General features: G+C 43.1%; 2 protein-coding genes across 14 annotated transcripts in view; one reads left to right on the plus strand and one right to left on the minus strand.

Annotated features, from left to right (window-relative positions):
• The window catches only part of cdk2 (cyclin dependent kinase 2), an 87,718-nt gene that overhangs the window by 13,655 nt on the left and 53,705 nt on the right, over positions 1-20,358 (plus strand). For 10 of the 13 annotated variants that reach the window (XM_068025026.1, XM_068025028.1, XM_068025019.1 and 7 more), the window contains 2 exons: positions 7,855-7,996; positions 13,285-13,402. The exons of 1 other annotated variant lie outside the window; for it this stretch is intronic. The gene's annotated coding sequence lies outside the window, so the exon portion shown is untranslated. The remainder of the gene's footprint in view (positions 1-7,854; positions 7,997-13,284; positions 13,403-20,358) is intronic. 2 more of the 13 variants (XM_068025022.1, XM_068025027.1) reach the window with 1 other exon arrangement.
• Positions 1-20,358, minus strand: part of pmela (premelanosome protein a) — a 37,227-nt gene that overhangs the window by 2,433 nt on the left and 14,436 nt on the right. Inside the window, exons 6-10 of the mRNA XM_068025018.1 lie at positions 9,863-10,294; positions 6,880-7,557; positions 6,359-6,514; positions 3,420-3,525; positions 2,201-2,406 (exon numbers count right to left, since the gene is read on the minus strand). Of these exons, the coding sequence (XP_067881119.1) occupies positions 2,201-2,406; positions 3,420-3,525; positions 6,359-6,514; positions 6,880-7,557; positions 9,863-10,294 (1,578 nt within the window). The remainder of the gene's footprint in view (positions 1-2,200; positions 2,407-3,419; positions 3,526-6,358; positions 6,515-6,879; positions 7,558-9,862; positions 10,295-20,358) is intronic.

Consider the following 20,358-nt stretch of genomic DNA (forward strand, 5'->3'; position numbering starts at 1 on the left):
TGGTTCATGATTTGTATTAATATTTTAGAGGTCACTTTTACTTTTGGGAAATTAGATGTGTAGTTGTAAGAACTTCAAAAGGTTGCAGATCACCCAAGATTTAAAGTTCAAAAATCTCTCCATAAGTGCTTACAGAGACAGAGGGTTGGATTTTACCGTAGGCAGACGGGACTTCGCCACCAACGTAAAAGTCGGTGGCGAACCCACTTCCGCCTAGCCCGGGGATCTGACCCACATTTTATGGGTCCCCGGGCTTTAATTGTTCCAAGGCAGGATTTCCACCCGCTTGAGGGTGGAGGTCCCGTCTCAGTGAGCTGCTGGCCAGTCAGCGGGACAGCAATTCTTAGTCCCAGCAGCGCCACCGGGGGTGGTGGCCACTGCTGGGACTGCAGCCCAGCCGATGCCATGAAGCCAAGAGACCAGGTAAGTTGGGCTTGCCTCGCTGCGGGGGGTGGTGGTGATAGGTTGTGGCGGTGAGACAAGGGTAGTTGTTTGGGGTGGGGTGGGGGGGGGCGTCTTGGATCCCAGGGGTGGGTTTGGAGGCAGGGACAGCCCTCAACCGGGCACCCTGTGCCTGACTGCCATGGCACCCCAACCCCCCCCCCCCCCCCTCCGGTGCACGGAAAGACCGGCAGCTATCGCTGGGTGGCCTTTCACGTCCCCAGCACGCCCGCTTGCCATGGGTAAAATACCCATGGAGGTGGGCAAGGGCCCTTAAGTGGCTGTTTAGTGGCCACTTAAGGGCCCAGATTGACCTTGGGTGGGTGGACCATTCCCCTCCCCCGCCCCCACTCGACCGCCGTAAAGTTGGCCGGAGGTGGAAGTTGGGCAAAAAGGCTTCCAGGAGCCTCCTGCTCAGTTTTACACCGCCCCCACGCCACCATCCGACCCACTGGGGTGGCGTAAAATTCAGCCCAGAGTTAGAGAGGTGAGAGCCTTAAAACCGCAGGTGGCTTCGTTTAGTCGGGCAGTTGGAACCAGAAAGTCTAGGAGCGTTTGTTCTGTCTTTGTTAACGATATCAATTATTTCAGTATCAGGAATCAAAGAGAAGATTTGCAGTTGGAAATAATTAGTTTAAATTGCTATCTGGAACATCCCACTTTGCTATGGAGATAGGTGATCCTGGGGGTGTCTGTTAGTTTTTTGATCTGTGTGCTTGCTGACACAGTCAGTCAGTTGGCTTTTAGACAAGTAGTTGGCTTTTGGAAAAGCAAGTTGGCTTTTAGGAGGCTGTTGGCCTCAGACAAGCAGTCGGCCTTTGGAAGTCAGTTGGACTCAGAAACAAAGAGGCCATCAGGAACCAGGGGTGTTTCTGTTTTGAGTAAGGCCCGTGCTCAAGCTGTGAAGTCCAGATTCGGAAGATCTGATACCTCAGAAGATAGCTAAGGAATTAAGGAAATCAAAATGAATTCCTAAGAGCTGTAGGACACTTTGGATTGGTCTCAGGAGAAGTGAACAAACTGCCAAGATCCTGTAAAGTATAGGGAAATTCTTGGGGTGGAAGTAACAGTCAAATAGAAATGTTCTGATGATCTTAGAGTTTGAAGTATATGTCTTCATGTTCTGTTAAGATTTTAAGTTTAAAATATGTGTTTCCAAATTGTAGTGTTAAGTTAGTAGTGTTTTGCTTTGTTTAACTCTTATACAGTAAAGTTTTTTTTGTTTAAAACATGAAATCTTCTGGTGTAATTCTTTCAGTAATAAATGGGAATTCGACTTTCTCTTTTTAATAGTTAACGGTCTCTAACAGGATCGTAACAGGTTGCACAAATCTCAAATGTCAGTTGATAGAGTTAATGAAATTTTAAATTTGTTCTGGATGGAGTGGAAGAAAAGTACACAGCATGTGAAAGCATATCATTGGAACATGTATACCTGTAGTGACTAATTTCTCAATTTCAGAGATTTAAAATGAAATGAAATCCCAGTACAATTCACATCTGTGCACCCTGGTTCACTTATTGCCCTGGCCTCTGACCCACTTCATCTGATAACTACACTTGATCTTCACTCCATGATGTTACTAGTACAAACCCAGTAACTTCTCATCTTGCTATTTTGACCATCCATAGACTGGAGCAAATAAAGATACACTCCCAGCTCTATTCATCATGTTCAAGGTAGACAGCATCATCTATTAACATGCCCAAGGGTTGCATTATATTCACTCACTTTGTTATAGAGTTTGGACAGACTTACTTGGGTTCACATCAACACGGGCACTAGCAACAGCCAAGCTGACTGCGTTTGTCAAAGAGACATTTACGCAGTAAGTTCCAGAGGAGTTGAAGAATTGGCGAAGGATAAGCTGACATTCATCAGCAGGCAGCACTTCACTACAGTCAGTTTGCTGAGGATTTATGCAGTCTGCATCCAAGACAACAGTGCAAATCTCACTTGGAAAGCTGGAAGAGGAATTACAGCACTTAAAATTGTACCTTCTTATCGTGCACCTGTTGTTTCATTGTAATACAATGGGACAATGAGAATAGATTTTAAAGGCAGCTGTCAGAATACCTCGAGTGGTCTGCTGAGAGTTGGATTGAGAAGGTCCAGCCTTCTCTACATGAAACAGGTATAAAAAGATTGAGTTCGAGAAGATGAGTTTTCCCCATCAAAGCCACACACGTCATTGATCAGACTGCAGGTTTAGAAGGAATGCAGTTGAGTTCCATCAATGTGCCCAAATGCAAAAATGGAAATTCTGCTAATATAACAGGAACCGTACTACTGGCATTTCAAATTGGACAGATTGTTGGTGGTAGAATTATAGTTAAGACCAATTTTCTTGCCAACTGCGCCTTTTAAATATTTTAATTCAACAAATACATACCTGGAGTATATAGCACACTTTACTCCATTTTAAAGTTCACTGACCCCATTTACCAGGCTAGCCTTAAACTGTTCATTTAGCACCTTCTTTCATTGTAACTGTTTACACTGCTCTTGAAAGTAGAGCTACATCTCACCGAGCTCCGTCACAGCGAGATGCTACCAGGAGGGCAGAGGAAACGCGACAAGGATGTCCTTAAAGCCTCCCTGAAAAAATGTGACAACTCCACCAATCCATGGGAATCTCTTGCCCGAGACTGCCCAAAATGGAGAAGAAGCATCCGCGAAGGTGCCAGCCATTTCAAACAAGGTCGACATGCTCAGGCAGCGACCAAGTGCAAACAGCGGAAGGAACGTTTGGAAATTCGAGCATCCCATTCACTCGCCTCACCAAACACCACTTGCCCAACCTGTGGCAGAGTGTGCAGATCTAGAATTGGACTATTCAGTCACCTTAGGACCCACAACCCTGGAGTGGAAGTAAGTCATGCTCATTCCCAAGGGACTGCCTAAAAAGAAGAAGACCTCTCAAAGCTATTAGTTTACATTAAATAAGAATCATAATCAAAACTCTTATTCACCATACCTTCCCTGACAGGTCACCGTGAAATCCACAGCATTTTGCTGCATCTCTGCCACAGAACCTGGCACCACATTTGATATTTGCACAATTTCCACACTTTCAATGCCCTCTGAAAGAAAGAAAAAGATAAATTGTTAAGCCAGTAACAGCATACCTCAGCATCCTTTCCAATAAGATCCCTCGAATACAATGCTGTTTGATTTGCCTGATAGCAAAGAGGTAAAGAATCCAATTAATCTTAGTTACAAGGATAGGTTTGCGTACAAGGGCCACCCCACAAAACCAGCAGTAGGCACTAGGGAAATGGCATAAACTTAGGTTTGGGCAACCTGTCCTATGAACAACCCTAGTATACAGACGTAATGTAAATATCAGTATGATCATGACATTGGTGTCAATCCCTTATTGTCTTGATTCATTGAAAGCTCTATTATTGTTTGCAGCCATTTGAGCTGATCTATAAAATAAAAGCAAAATACTGCGGATGCTGGAAATCTGAAACAAAAACAAGAAATGCTGGATTCACTCAGCAGGTCTGGCAGCATCTGTGGAAAGAGAAGCAGAGTTAACGTTTCGGGTCAGTGACCCTTCTTCGGAACGAAGAAGGGTCACTGACCCGAAACGTTAACTCTGCTTCTCTTTCCACAGATGCTGCCAGACCTGCTGAGTGAATCCAGCATTTCTTGTTTTTGTTTGGGCTGATCTATAGTTTGACGCTTCTGTGCAGTTGTATGTTGGAATGGGACCTAGAAGGCACAAATACAATTGACTTATTAATGTTTGATTTATTGAACGTATTGCACTGCTTACTTTAATACAAAAGCTTCGTAGCCAAACTCATGGCAAATAACAATGCCAGTTTTTTTTAAAACTGAAGTGATATTGCTGCTTGTTACTATGCAGAGTTCAGAGTTTTCTTGTTCTAAAAACTGTCAATGTTTGCTTGGAGTCTACATGGATGATGCATTTCTGCACCTTTTGCTACAATGTGAAAAGGAAGAATGTGCAGGGTTACAGGGAGAAGGCAGGGGAGTGGCACTAGGTGAATTGCTCATTTGGAGAGCCAGCACAGACATGATGGGCCGAGTGGCCTCCTTCTGCACTTGTAACAATTCTGTGATATGTGAAAGTTAGATGGACAATGATCATTGCTAGCCATCACATCAAAAGTTTTACAAATAAAAGCCAGGTAGCCATAGGTAGTCCAATGGCACAGTGTAATGATGTACCAAAAACACCATCAGAGTGACAAGATAAGGGTAGACAAAACCAGAATACTACAGATGCTGTAAATCCAAAATAAAAGCAAATAATTCTGGAAATACTCAGTAGGTCAGGCAGCACCTGTGCAGAGGGAAACAGAATTAATTTTTCAGATGGAAGACCTTTCGTAAGATTATGGGTATGTCCTTACAACTCCCTCATGAGATGTTTCCAATTTTAGCCAGTTTATTGGGAGGTAAACAGATGCTAGATGCTGTCCCATAAGGAGTGTGAATGAGAGAGTCTCCCTGAGCAGTTTGTGTACCCCTCAAAGTAATATAGCACTTGGCTTTCTTTAGAATTTAATAGCCTGACAGCCTTGGAAGCTTGACTACACTTCCTCACACCCTGTTTCCTGGAAGGGCTCCATCCCATTCTCCGTCTCCAACACATCTGTTCCGATGATGCAACCTTCCACAACAGCGCTTCTGACATGCCTTCCTTTTTCCTCAACCAAGGATTCCCCCCTACTGTGTCTGACAGGGCCCTCAACCGTGTCCGACCCATTTCCCGCACTTCTGTCCTCACCGCTTCCCCTCCCTCCCAGAACCGTGACAGAGTTCCCCTTGTCCTCACTTTCCACCCCACCAGCCTCCACATCCAAAGGATCATTCACGGCCATTTCTGTTCCCTCCAGCGTGATGCCACTACCAAACGCATCTTCCCTTCCCCTCCCTGTCAGCATTCCGAAGGGATCGTTCCCTCTGCGACACCCTGGTCCACTCCTCCATCACCCCCGACACCTCGTTCCCTTCCCATGGCATCTTCCCATGCAATCGCAGGAGGTGTAATACTTGCCCTTTTACCTCCTCTCTCCTCACTATCCAAGGCCCCAAACACTCATTCCAGGTGAAGCAGCGATTTACTTGTACTTCCTTCAATTTAGTACACTGTATTCACTGCTCACAATGTCTCTATATTGGGGAGACCAAATGCAGATTGGGTGACCGCTTTGTGGAACACCTCTGCTCACTCCGAAAGCATGACCCTGAGCTTCCGGTTGATTGCCATTTTAACACTCCCTGCTGTCATGCCAACATTTGTGTCTTTGGTTTGCTGCAGTGTTCCAGTGAACATCAACGCAAGCTCGAGGGGCAGCACCTGATCTTTTGATTAGGCACTCTACAGCCTTGTGGACTGAGCATTGAGTTCAATAACTTCAGAGCATGACCGGCCTTTTTAAATTTATTTTTATATCTTTTATTTTATTTTTTAACCATGTGCCTGTTTTTCATGTAGACACAGCTGTTCATTAATCTGCTATTAACACTCTCTCTGGACTAATGCTTTGTCTTTCACCACAAGCATTAACACACTGTTTGCCTTTGTCCCAAGACAGCTTTGTTATTTAATCTCTCCTGCCCTCTGCCCTATCACACACCTTCCCTTTTGTTCTCTTTCTCACCAAACCCACCCCCCTTCACTTGCTTAAAACCTAATTCTTTTCTAACCTTTGCCAGTTCTGATGAAAGGTCACAGACCTGAAACGTTAACTCTGCTTCTCTCCACAGATGCTGCCTGACCTGCTGAGTATTTCCAGCACTTTCTGTTTTTATTTCAGATTTCCAGCATCTGCAGTATTTTGCTTTTATTATAGCTTTGGAAGCTGTTAGCTGTTAGTTTTGGTGAACACAACATCTACTTGTTAGTGGAGGTACCTATTTGAAGGTCTTACTCACGGACAATATTGATGGTGGTACTGAAGGTGCCATAGCGGTAGATAAGGCAATTATCTGCTGGATCTTCAAGAGCCTGTCGTTTCACCAACATCAGTCCCTCATTTGTGCCCACTGGAGTTGTCTCACTCTCTGGAATCAGCATTGTGGCAGATACAGCTGCAGATTCAGAAAAAGAGCAGCTGGTAAATCAATGACACGGCCATTACATTTATACATATTACATGTTGTGATCATGTTGCTGAAGGTTCAGAGAATTTCAAGAGCAAAAAACAACACTGCAAGTATTTTCAATGTATTTTAAGAAAGAAACCCATAGTTGCAATAATTTCAGATCTCCAAATTTCCCATTTCCACTTGTACCATACTACTCAATTAGACTACACAAAAGCAAACATAATTTCAACAACTTTTTTGCACTGATTTAGGCTAATGGAGCATGAGTTGCAGATTTATATAAAACTGTGCATTGCAGATTTTCCAAGCAATTAAATCTCCAAAAAAAAAGCAAATGGAAGACTTACCAGTTGATTGTTCTGAGACAGCGATTGCCGCATTTGTAGTTTCATTAGAGACAGGGGTTGCTGCATTTATAGATTCATCAGAGGCAGGGGTTGCCACAGTTATAACTTGTTCTGTGACAGCGATTGCTGCATTTATAGCTTCATCAGAGGCCAGGGTTGCTGCATTTATAGCTTCATCAGAGGCAGGGGTTGCCGCAGTTATAGCTTGTTCTGAGACAGCGATTGCTGCATTTATAGCTTCATCAGAGGCAGGGGTTGCCGCAGTTATAGCTTGTTCTGAGACAGCGATTGCTGCATTTATAGCTTCATCAGAGGCAGGGGTTGCTGCATTAATAGCGTCATTAGAGGCAGGGGTTGCTGCATTTGTAGCTTGTTCTGAGACAGCGATTGCTGCATTTATAGCTTCATCAGAGGCAGGGGTTGCTGCATTAATAGCGTCATTAGAGGCAGGGGTTGCTGCATTTGTAGCTTGTTCTGAGACAGCGATTGCCGCATTTATTGCGTCATCAGAGGCAGGGATTGCAGGATTGATGGTGGAAGAAGGAACTGGAATAGGGTCTCCTGTGGAAGTGGGGATTATGATTGGTTGCTGCTCAGAAGGTGGTACTGGGGAATCAGACACTGGAGTAGATACAACTACAGGTTCAACTGTTGGTAGCTGAGAAGGAACTGTATTTCCTATGAAAAAAAATTAAAATGTAGTTCTGAAGTTCATATTCTTTGTCAGATCTACTAGACAGAAAGCATGTTAATTTGGAATTCAACACTTGAGTATTCAACAAATGTACCTTAACTTGCTAATATTCTATATTCAGTCCCTTTAAAAAAGACTAGGCTGTCATTAGTGATATGAGAGAAAGAGATTGAATAAATGAAGCTGTTATTGTCTATATGGAGCATGGAACAGTTTTTCCACATATGAGATAATGTCTTGCTTTGTGTAGTAGCTCAGCTTTTTTTTGAATTCATTCACAGGATGCGGGCATCACTGACAAGGCCAGCATTTATTGCCCATCCTTAATTTTCCTTAACTGAGTGGCTTGCTAGGCCATTTCAGAGGGCCGTTAAGAGTCAACCACATTGCTAGAGATCTGGAGTCACATGTAGGCCAGACCAGGTAAGGATGGCAGATTTCCTTCCCTAAAGGACATTAGTGAACCAGCTGTTTTTTTGGTGGCAATCCAGTAGTTTCATGGTCACCATTACTGATACTAGCTTTTTAATTCCAGATTTATTAATTAATTGAATTTAAATTCTCCAGCTGCTCATGTGGGATTTGAACTCATGTCTTCAGATCATTAGTCCAGGCCTTTGAATTATTAGACCAGTAACATAACCACTATGTTACTGTTCTCAGTCAAAGTGTTGTTGGGCAATAATTACATCAGTTTTAAACTACATCTGATATAATTTTAATGATGTTTTAAACACATGAATACGTTTTTTTTTCATTTATAAAATATGATCCCTAATTCACTACTCCAATATGCCACAGTACACAATTTAGTCACACTTACCAATATTAGTTGTCAAACTAGAAAATGATAATGTTGAGTTAGAATCTGGAGATACGACTGCAGTGGTTTTATAGAGGACTGTAATTGCAATCAACCATTCTAGTATCAGTACATCCAATGTCAGCAATGTTTGGTATTGAGCTGGGCATGCTCCCTAACCAAGCTACCACATGAACACTGAGCTAAAGTGATCCATTTACTCTTATTTGGGAGGAGAAAGAAAACAAAGACAGCCAGATAAATTTTGACAAACCACATTGTGCTTCCAACTGTCCAAAGACTTTATTTGCAATTATTGAGAAGTCAAGTTTATTAGAGTGCTTTCCTCGCCATCAAAAAAGCTGAGTATTAGCGATAGGGGGAAACTCAACAAAACAGCTTGATTGGAACAGTATCCAGTTGGCTACATCACATTATAATCTTTAGCCAGCCAAAAAGATGGCTAGATAGGTTTAAAACCCAGAAACAGGTCACCACTGCCAAGAGACTAATCTACTCCTTTAAGCAAGTATGTTGCACAATAGTTTGACCTTATTGTTTGTAGGCAGAACTGACAGAGTGACATTGCTAGTTTTGGAGATAAATAAAGATAACGCTTCAAAATTCCAACAGACAAATTCCCTATGTCTTCTCCATCCCCAAGACTGTCTACTTACAACTCTAACATCACCTGTCACCACCCCTGCCTCAGCTCATCTGCGACTGAAACCTTCATCCATAGCATTGTTACCTCTAGACTCAACTATTCAAATGCTCTCTTGGCAAGCCTCCCATCCTGTGTAAATGTGAGTTCATCTAAATCTCTGATGCCCATATCTGAACTCACATCAAGTCTCGTTCACCCATAGCCCCCTGTGCACACTGACCAACATTGGATCCTGATCTGGCAACATCTTGATTTTAAAATGCTCATCCTTGTTTTCAAATCCAGGGCCTAACCCCCTCCCTATTTCTGTAACCTCTTTCAGCCCGATAACCCTCCGAGATCACTGCGCTCCTCCAATTCTGGTCACTTGTGCATCCCCAGTTTTTACCTGACTGGCATTGACGGTCATGCGTTCAGCTATCTGGGCCCTAAACTCTGAGATTCCCTCCCTGAACCTCTCTGCCTCTTTATCTCTCTTTCTTCCTGCAAGATGCTCCTGAAAACCTACCTCTTTTGACCAAGCTTTTGATCATCTGTCCTAATATCATCTTATGTGGCTTGGTGTCAAATTTTGTTTGATAACACTCCTGTGAAGCACCTTGGGATATTTTACTATGTTAGGGGTGCTATGTAAGTGCAAGTTTTTGTTAATACTTTTTCCATGAAAGAATTTGAATCTGGACTTTTTAGAGCCAACACAACAGTGATCCAGAGTACTGTTGCCTTTACTCAGCTGCAACAGGCAAATGTGAAAATCAGAAGTGAACTATGAACCATTTCAGCTTCTATCTCAGTGTTTATTATCCTGGATTGCTCCTACCTGTAGTAACCTCTCGTGCAGTAGGCTCGCTAGTTACTGGGGATACAATCAGACCAGGGGTCACAACGGAGGATCCTGTGATAGGTAGAGGTGATGTGGGGTCAAAGGTTATAGTTGAGATCATTGGACTTGAATTCTCAATAGTTGGATTGGCTGTGCTGCACACAGTTGGTGAGATGGCAGCCTGTAGGACAACGTGTGGTTTGAATGCTCCTGTTGAGAGGTAGGTGTGTGTCACTGTGTGGACCCGGGAAATTAGGGTCCCACTTCCATCTCCAAAATCCCAGGAGAAGCTGACATCAGCATCTTTCAAATATAGGCTAGGGTCGTGGAGTTTAATTCCAAATAGAATAGCCCGGTTCTGTATGAAGCTGTTGTCTGCATCGTTGAGATCACTAATCTGGGACATCTCAACAGAGAATGGAATCTGATCTGCATGATAAAAGAAAATCAAATTAGTGCAGGATTCAACTCGGAAGTTTAAAAAAATTGAATATCAAACAATCAGGTTAAAAGGCACAAGAATGAAAACTGGACCCTCATAAAACTCAGATGCAACACTTATCACATTGATAGAAACCATTCTGTCAGATGTTGTAGAAAAGGATATCAACTTGCAAACTTCATTAAAAGTTTTTACATGAAAACCACATTTTTAAAACAAGCCACATTGATTCAAACTTTATTGAACGCTAAGAACAATTATAGTACTAGGAACATAATAATTGTACTCCCTCACCTCTCAATCACATTAGTGAGAGGGGATTATATTTCGTCATCCCCCACCCTGAGTGAAGTACACAAAGTCATATATGCAGGCCCCAAAAGAAAAGAGATTTTTTTAAAGTATTATCAGTATCAAGGGACATAATACTTAAGGTTACAGAATGTGAGTAGGAACTGGATTTTGTGTACTTTCCTGATGGAAATGTAAAGGCCAATTTTCCACTATCAGTGCAATCAAGGCTTTTTTGCAGCATTGCTGGATTAACCAGCAGCACAATGAATTGACTACCCCCAGTTTTCCACTTTAGTTTGTTTGAATAATTATTCATAACTGACAATGTAGCTTTGGAGGGAGCAAGTCTAATTCAGGAAACCGAAAATCTGGTCAACTGATACAAATAAGGATGTGCACATTTAACAGTAAGTAGCTGCATATGTGAACAAATATTTGTTTCAGCTTCAGAGTGGGTTTTAGATATTGGTTAGCCTTGTCCAAGGTTGAAGGTGGGGAAGGGGAGAAAGTGAAGTGGTAGGCATAAATGAAATGAAGGGAGGCAAAATCCTACAGGCTGCTAACTTGTCATCTTGTCTGATTGGTTTGCAAGTGTCTTCAACTTGTAAATCCACCAGTACTGTCTGCTGAGCATTCCCTAAAGGAAACAGCATTTAGATCAAAATGGAATCTTGGGCATATATGTTTCAGAACTGCCCGCTTTTAATGCAGTTTGGCTCTTGTCAGGCCATGGGCAGAGTAAAAGCATTCACGATAGCCAAGTTCACATATAAATTACCTTGTGTCACAAACATTGGTCCAAGTGTAACACCACAGATAGGATAGGAACCAGGATGGCAATGTTTTTATTGGTCTGAAATGAGGACTCTAAGTTTAAGTAAATTATTGTATTCTAATGCTGTGTTTGCCCTTGCTTCTAATTTTATTTTCTAACCCAACTCCGAGTTTGTAGTGTGAATTAACTGGTCGGCCAAAATATTTTTCGCAGTCAGGCAGCAAGTGAATAAAAGGCATCTCATGCTGCTTATATTTCCAGTGAGCTTATCAGTAGTGTAAAAGTTTTTTTGTTCATTCTGAGCACACATTATCAAAAACCTTGCACACAAGGTCATGCTTCTGTTGACCTTTGTGTGAAAAAGTGCTTCCTGATTTCACTCCTGAATGGCCTGGCTCTAATTATAAAATTATAGCCCCTCCTTCTTGATTCCTCCATCAGAAGAAATAGTTTCTCTGTATCTGCCCTGTTGAATTCCTTTATCATCTTAAAGACATCAATTAGATCACCCCTAACCTTCTAAACTCAAGAAAATACAAAATGAGTTTCTGCAGCCTCTCCTCACAATTTAGCCCTTTAAGCCCTGGTATCATTCTGTTGAATCTGCAAGTCATTAATATGTATGGTGAAAATCTGAGACACCAGTACAGATCCCTGGGGAACATTACTTATCACATCCCACCAATTCCCTTTATGCCTACTCTCCGTCTCCTACCTTGCAACCAATTACTGACCCATTTCACCAAGTTACTAACAAATTTTTTTTATTTTTGCTACTGTCTTGTGCAGAACCTTATACAATGCCTTCTAGATGCCCATTTAAGAACATCCATAGACACACCCCAACCCACCATACTAGTGGCCTCCTCAAAAAGTTCAACTAGATTAGTCAAGACATTCACAAATCCATGCTGACTCTCTGATCAGCTTATACTTGTCCAAATGCTCAGTCGCTGTGTCTCTGGTGATAGATTCCAGTCACTTCCCCACAACTGACAGGTCTGTAGTTACTTGGTTTCTTCCTCCCTCTTTCTTAAGTAATGGAGTAACATATGCAATTTTCCAATCCAAAAGGCACAATTCCTGAATCTCGAGCACTTTGGAAAATTATGAAAAATGCATCTACAGTTTTCTCACCAACTTCTTTGAATATATGGGGTGGAAACCATTAAGTCTTGGAGATTTATCTATTCCATTATTTTCTCCATTCCCATTTTAAAATTTATATTAAATCCGTGAAGTTCTTTCCCTTGACTTATTTTTAGGATCCCTTCTACTGCTGGTATTTTGCCCTCTTCCTCTATTGTGCAATCGGGTACAAAGTACCCATTTAACAAGTCTGCCATGTCCTTGGTGTCTATTATCATCTTGCCTGCATCTATCTTTAAAGGGCCCATAATCCCCTTTACCATTCTTTCTCTTAATATATTTCTAAAAACTTTTGATGTTAGCTTTGATATCCCTTGCAAGTTTATTTCCATATTTGTTTTGACCTCATTACTTTCTCTTATTATAAAAGTGCTTCCATTTTTTGTTAAATTTTTTTGAGGACTTGTGTTTTAAAACTGAAAAGGATTCCATAGATGCTGGACTTTGTGTTTTTTTTTAAAAAAGAGGTCATTGGAAGGTCTTTTGGACTTGGTTTGTAAACAACCCTTACTGGAAGTCACCTGTCTTCAGATAAGTACCCAGCAGGGGATTCTTGACCTGGGGAGGATATTTACAGAAAAGTGACAGGTCAGGATTTATAGGGGTCAGGAGGCTTGACTCTTGAGATATTGTTTTTGGTTTCACTTCGGATAGTGTGTTGGGTTGTGTGTGTGTATTGTATTGTATTGTAGTCTGGGATAAAGAGTAGAGTATATGATTGACTGTATCAGTAACTGGGTAAACATTTTTTTTTTAAAGATATGTTGTGACCTGTGGAGACGTGGAACTAGAAAAGACAGTGCACTCCGCCCGCCTCGGTCGTAACATATAATTGGGGGCTCTGTGCAGGATAACCCAACGCCGACGACATGCGATTGTAAGTGGGGTAATAATAATTGAAAAAAGGAAAAGGAAAATGCCAGGTTTCTTGTACATTACAGTAAGGCTTACACTACCAGAATGGCTACTTTTGATGCAAGTGCGTTTGTGCAGCAGCCTGGAATAGATTATGAGTCTTTAAAGGCATTGTTTAGTTTAGAGATACAGCACTGAAACAGGCCCTTCGGCCCACCGAGTCTGTGCCGACCATCAACCACCCATTTATACTAATCCTACACTAATCCCATATTCCTACCACATCCCCACCTGTCCCTATATTTCCCTACCACCTACCTATACTAGGGGCAATTTATAATGGCCAATTTACCTACCAACCTGCAAGTCTTTTGGCTTGTGGGAGGAAACTGGAGCACCCGGAGGAAACCCACGCAGACACAGGGAGAACTTGCAAACTCCACACAGGCAGTACCCAGAATTGAAGCCGGGTCGCTGGAGCTGTGAGGCTGCAGTGCTAACCACTGCGCCACTGTGCCGCTGTCAAGTGTGTGGAGCACTTGAAATGAGAGATTAGACTGAAAGCTAGGCGGGCTAAAATTCAGAGACTAGTGGCCAGACAGCTGGAGATTGAAGTGAAAGAGCCAGAAAGTCGAGTAGAATCGGAAGAAGAAAAGGTAACACTGGCACAGATTCAGTTGGACAGGAAGAAGTTAGAGCTAGAATTTCAGGCAAGGGAAAAGGAAAAAGAAAGTATATTCTGAAGGGAGCAAGCAGAGCGGCAGGAGAGAGGAAGGGCAGGAGAAAGAGAGGAAAAGAACAGAGAAAGAGAGGAAAAGGAGAGAGAAAGGGAATACCAGATTAGAAGGCTGGAACTAGAGAAAAGAAAAGGATGCCCTTTACCCTGATGAAAATTTGGGTGGGAAAAGACCTGTCTCCAGCCCAGCACCCAGTGGAGAGCTGTTTGGATTTGTGCAAGCCCTCCCAAAATTTGAGGAAAGGGACATAGACGCATTTTTCATTTCTTTTGAAAAGATAGCCAAACAGATGAAGTGGCCAAAGGAAAGCTGGACACTGCTCATGCAAAGCAGGTTGACGGGCAGAGCTCATGAAGTTTGTACCATGCTTTCTGAGGAGGCTTCTGCAGATTATGAGATGACAAAAAAGGCCATTCTCACTGCTTATGAGTTGGTCCCTGAAACGTACAGGCAGAAATTTCAGAACTTCTGGAGACAGCCTGGGTAGACTTATGTGGAATTTCAGAGGGTAAAACAACTTAATTTTGATCGATGGATGTGAACGCTAAAGGTAGAGGCCATGTATAAGAACCTTAGGGAACTAATTCTCCTGGAAGAATTTAAAAATTCACTCCCTCTGTTAGTAAGAACCCATGTAGAGAACCAGAAAGTTTCAATAGCCAGACCATCAGCAGAAATCGCTGGTGATTACGAGCTTGTTTATAAGCTCAAACCCTTTGTCCGTTACCCCCATAAACCTGAGAAGGATAGAAGGTGGGAGGGTGAAAGGAAGGCAAGTAGCCAGGGACAAGAAGAGACAGCTGGGAACACCCCGGGATCTCCACCCCAGGCCAGAAAGGAAGATGCTGAGGGTAGAAGTGAGGTCTGCAAGCCTAAATGTTACCATTGTCACAAGGTGGGACATCTTCGTGCAGAATGCTGGAAGTTGCGGGGTAAACCCATGGGACTTAGTGGGGTACACAAAGCCAATGCAGAGAAAGGGGCCCTGACTGAGAGTACGACAGATCAAGCTGTGGCTCTGACTGCAGCTGTAAGGCCAAATACAAAAACCAATGTGAGTGGAGGGGTTGAGAATAAGATACCTGAGAGTTGTAGGGAATTCTTGTTGAAAGGAAAAGTAACTCCTTATCTCTCAAGTGAGGCAGGTAAACCTATAGTTATACGTAAGGATACAGGAGCAACCCAAATTCTTTTGCTGGGGAAAGGCATGACTTTTCCACCAGGGAGCGCACTGAATGCTAAAGCTTTGGTGAATGATATTGGTGGGGAGTATACACCCATACCTTTGTATCGGGTGCACCTAGAGTGTGACCTAATGTCTGGAACAGTAATTGGAGGAGTTGTCCATAGTTTGCCAGTAGACAGAGTTGACCTACTCCTGGGGAATGATTTGGCCAGAGGGAAAGTAGTAGTTTCTCCAGTAGTTATGGAAAAACCAAGTAAAGTTCAAGAGACAGAAGTTACAGGAAAAGGTTCCAGGAATTTTTCCTTCGTGTGTAGTAACCCGAGCAATGGCTAAACAAGTTCCATAGTCGGAGGTAAAATTGGCACCACAGACGGATAGCCAAATATCTGAAACTTTCTTTGGGGATTTGGATAATCCATAGGAAATGTTTAATAAGTCTTCTCTGATCGCAGCCCAGCAAGCTGATCCAGAGATAAATAAAGTGGCACAATCAGCTCTAACTGAAGCTGAGGCAAAGGGAGTTCCAGAAAGCTATTATATTAAAGATGGGATTCTTATGAGGAAGTGGAGACCTCCTCACAGACCTGCAGACGAAGAATGGATGGTCGTTCATTAGATAGTGGTACCGCCTAAGTATCGCCAGGAACTATTAAGGATAGCACATGAAATTCCTATAGTGGGACATGTGGGGATCCGGAAGACCAAATCACGTATGTCAACATTTTTACTGGCCAGGTCTTACTAAGGACGTGGTGCAGTTTTGCAAAACATGCCATACATGCCAGATAGTGGGAAAACCGCAACCTGCCATAAAACTAGCACCTCTAATTCCCATACCAGTTTTTGGGGAACCATTTAGTAGGGTGTTGGTAGACTGTGTAGGACCTTTACCGAAAACAAAAGCGGGACATCAATATATACTCACTAACATGGATATGGTTACTCGGTTCCCAGAGGCCATTCCCTTGAGAACAATTTCTGCTAAGGTAGTGGTAGAGAAGTTAACCCAGTTCTTCACTAGATATGGATTACTGATTGAGATTCAGTTGGATCAAGATTCCAATTTTATGTCTAAAATTTTTCAGCAAGTTATGGGTAATTTGGGTCTACCCAGCATACCACCCACAGACACAAGGCGCTTTAGAAAGGTACTATCAGACCCTCAAAACAATGATTAGGGCATACTGTCATGAATATCCCCATGATTGGGATAAAGGGCTAGAATTTCTTTTGTTTACCACTAAGGATTCACCTAAAGAGTCAATAGGTTTTAGTCCTTTTGAGTTAGTTTACGGACATGCGATAAGAGGTCCTCTAAAACTAATTAAAGAAAGCTTTTCAGAACAGAGGGACGAATCTTCTGTACTAGATTATGTATCTGTGTTCTGGGAACGGCTCACGAGAGCTTGCAAAGTGGCTGAGGAACACTTTAAAGCTTCCCAAACAACTATGAAAAAATGGGCAGACAAGCATGCTAAGACCCGAACATTTCAACCAGGAGATGAAGTGTTAGTACTGGTACCTTTACAGGGTGAACCATTGAAAGCACGATTCAGTGGTCCATATAAAGTGGTCAAGAAAATTGGTAAAGTAAATTATTTGACTGATGCCCCAGATCGCCGGAAAAAGAATTGACTGTCATCAAAATGTTAAAACAATAATATTGCTGTGAGGAGGATAAGCAAGCACAGGTATGTCAGGTGGTAGGGACAGTGAAGAATGAAAGGGATAGTGAGGATGAGGCAGAGGGAGACCTAGAAAATTCTCAAATTGAACCTCCTACTATCCGGTTAGCTAATACGGAATTGCAAGGAAGATTGGACACTATGCTTTCATATTTAGCTGCAGAACAACGAGAAGACCTAACAAGGCTAATCACAGCATTTAAAAGAGATTGTAGGGAAAAGCCAGGATGTACAACTTTAGTCACACATGATGTAGATGTAGGGGAATCCTTTCCTATAAAACAGCATCCTTACCGTTTAAGTCCAGAGAAACAGGCCCAGGTAAAAGCAGAAATCCAATACATCCTGGAAAACCACCTAATAGAATCCAGTCAAAACAGCTGGAGTTCACCAGTAGTGTTAGTGCCTAAATCTGACAGTTCAACTAGACTTTGCATAGACTACAGAAATGTTAATGCAGTAACAAAGGCAGACTCCTACCCAATCCCTTGCTTGGAAGACAGAGTGGACAGTGCCATGTTTCTTACAAAAGTAGATTTGTTAAAGGGATACTAGCAAGTTCCTTTCACACCCTGAGCTAAAGAAAAATCAGCCTTTGTCACACCAGATGGGTTTTTTCAGTGCCAAGTGATGCCATACAGGCTAGGGGGTGCCCCAGCCACTTTTCAGAGACTAGTGAACCAAGTGGTAGCCAGTCTTCCTAACCATGTGGTTTACCTTGATGATGTGATGGTATACAGTGACACTTGGAAGGAACACTTGGAACAACTGCGCGGGGCTCTGTTTGGAAGGTTGCAGTCAGCTGATTTGATGATAAACTTTGTGGAAACATTTAAAAACCAGAATGCCAGACTATTCCGATGGAGTTTACTATTACATAGGAACATAGGAGTAGGAGTAGGCCATTCAGCCCATCGAGCCTGCCCCGCCATTCAATATGATCATGGCTGATCATCCACTTCAATGCCTTTTTCCCCACACTATCCTCATATCCCCTTATGTCATTTGTATTTAGAAATCTGTCAATCTCTGCTTTAAACATACTCAATGACTGAGCTTCCACAGCCCTCTGGGGTAGAGAATTCCAAAGATTCACAACCCTCTGAGTAAAGAAATTTCTCCTTATCTCTGTCCTAAGTGGCTTCCCCCTTATTTTAAAATTGTGTCCCCTGGTTCTAGATTCCCCAACCAGGGGAAACATCTTACCTGCATCTACCCTGTCTATCCCTTTAAGTATTCTGTGGGTTTCAATTAGATCACCTCTCATTCTTCGAAACTACAAAATACAGGCCCAGTGTCCCCAATCTCTCTTCATAGGACAGTCCCGGCATCCCGGGAACAAGTCTGGTGAACCTTCATTGCACTCCGTCTATGGCAATAATATCCTTTGTAGGGTAAGGGGACCAAAACTGCACGCAGTACTCCAAGTGCAGTCTAACCAAGGTTCTATACAATTGAAGCAAGACTTCACTACTCCTGTACTCAAATCCTCTTGCAATAAAGGCTAACATACCATTAGCCTTCCTAATTGCTTTCTGCACCTGCATGTTAGCTTTCAGTGACTTATTGACAAGGACACCCAGGTCTCTTTGTACATCTATACTTTCTAATCTCTTACCATTTAAGAAATACTCTGCATACCTGTTCCTCCCACCAAAGTGGATAACCTCACATTTTTCCACATTATATTCCATCTGCCACTTTCTTGCCCACTTACTAAGTCTGTCCAAATCCCCTTGAAGCCACTTTGCACCTTCCTCACAACACACATTCCCACCTAGTTTTGTGTCATCCGTGAACTTGAAAATACTACATTTGGTCCCCACATCCAAATCATTGATATATATTGTGAACAGCTGGGGCCCAAGCACTATCCCTGCGGTACCCCACTAGTCACAGCCTGCCAATGTGAGAATGACCCGTTTATTCCTACTCTCTGCTTTCTGCCTGTTAACCAATCCTTAATCCATGCCAGTATATTACCTCCTATCCCATGTGCTTATCAGTAACAACATTTTCCCTGGAGTACAGTTCTAGGTAGTGCTCCACCCAGCAGTCCATTTGCTTGCTTGGGTCAGTGATCGTTTCCCCTGATTTAGACTTGAGGGGGGCGATCTTCTTGATGGTTGGCCCAAAAGCTCTCTTAATGCCGTCATACATTCCTCTGATGTTTCCGGTGTCAGAGGCCAGCTGAATACAACTGCATAGATGTTGGCAGTAGTCGTTTGCACAGCACCTGGCTGTTCTTTGCGTGGTGCTTCTGGCGGCTTTAAATGCTAAGGATGTTAACTCGCTGGGGGCTTTCTTGTCGTTCAGCAGTGCAATGCACTGCGCTTGGCAGCTGTGACTGGTTCCATCTCTTCAAAGTGAGACTGAACCCAGTCTGCATTCGGCTTCTCACTTTTGCCATAGATGGTCATTGCTGAGTCATAGATGGCGTCTCTGATGTGGGCCCACTTGATCTCTGCATCCCCTGCAGGAGTGTTTTGAAGGGCTTGTTCAAGCGAATTGAGAAACTTTTGTGACAGCTGTGGGTAAGAAATTCTGGTAGTGTTGATGCGCGGGTGGCCCTTCTGCTTGGAGTGATGTAACTTCTTTGGTTTGAGTCTAACTTTGCTGCACACCAGGGAGTGGTCAGTGTCACAGTCTGCACTGTGGAAGCTGCGTGTGATTTGAACACTGTTTCTGGAGGCTCGCCTTGTGCCGATGAGGTCCAGCTGGTGCCAGTGACGTGATCTTGGGAGTCTCCATGAAATCTGGTGACTGGGTTTAGTTTGAAAGAATGAGTTGATGATGCAGAGGTTGTGGTAGGTACACAACTCCAGCAGTCTCTGTCCGTTCTCATTCATCCTTCCAATGCCATAGCGCCCGAGGCAGGAGGGCCTTGAGTCATGGTCGGCCCCAACCTTGGCGTTAAAGTCCCCCAGCAGGAACAAATGTTCAGTATTAGGAATGCTACTAGTGATATTATGGAGTTCCTCGTAGAACTGGTGTTCAGGTTTCAGAACTTCAGGTGGGGAGCAGAGTGTTGGAGCATAGATGTTCAGTAGCTGTACTGGACCAGAGGTGGTGAGGAGTCGGATGGACAGTATGCGTTCCGAGCCATATGTAGGTGGCTCGATTATGCTGAGCAAAGAGTTTCTGATGGCGAAGCCCACTCCGTGCTGTCTTGGTTCTTCTGGATACCGACCCTGCCAGTAGAAGGTGTAGTCTTTCTCCCTTAGTGATCCGCTCACAGGGAGGCTTGTTTCCTGAAGTGCTGCAAAGTCCACATTGAGTATACTGAGCTTGTTGTTAATGATGGCGGTCTTCCGAGAATCATCGATTCGTGTAAGATCTTCCGATAGGCCAGGACACATAGTTCTGACGT

This window comes from Heterodontus francisci, chromosome X (assembly GCF_036365525.1).
Source record: "Heterodontus francisci isolate sHetFra1 chromosome X, sHetFra1.hap1, whole genome shotgun sequence".
NCBI classification, from domain to species: domain Eukaryota; kingdom Metazoa; phylum Chordata; class Chondrichthyes; order Heterodontiformes; family Heterodontidae; genus Heterodontus; species Heterodontus francisci.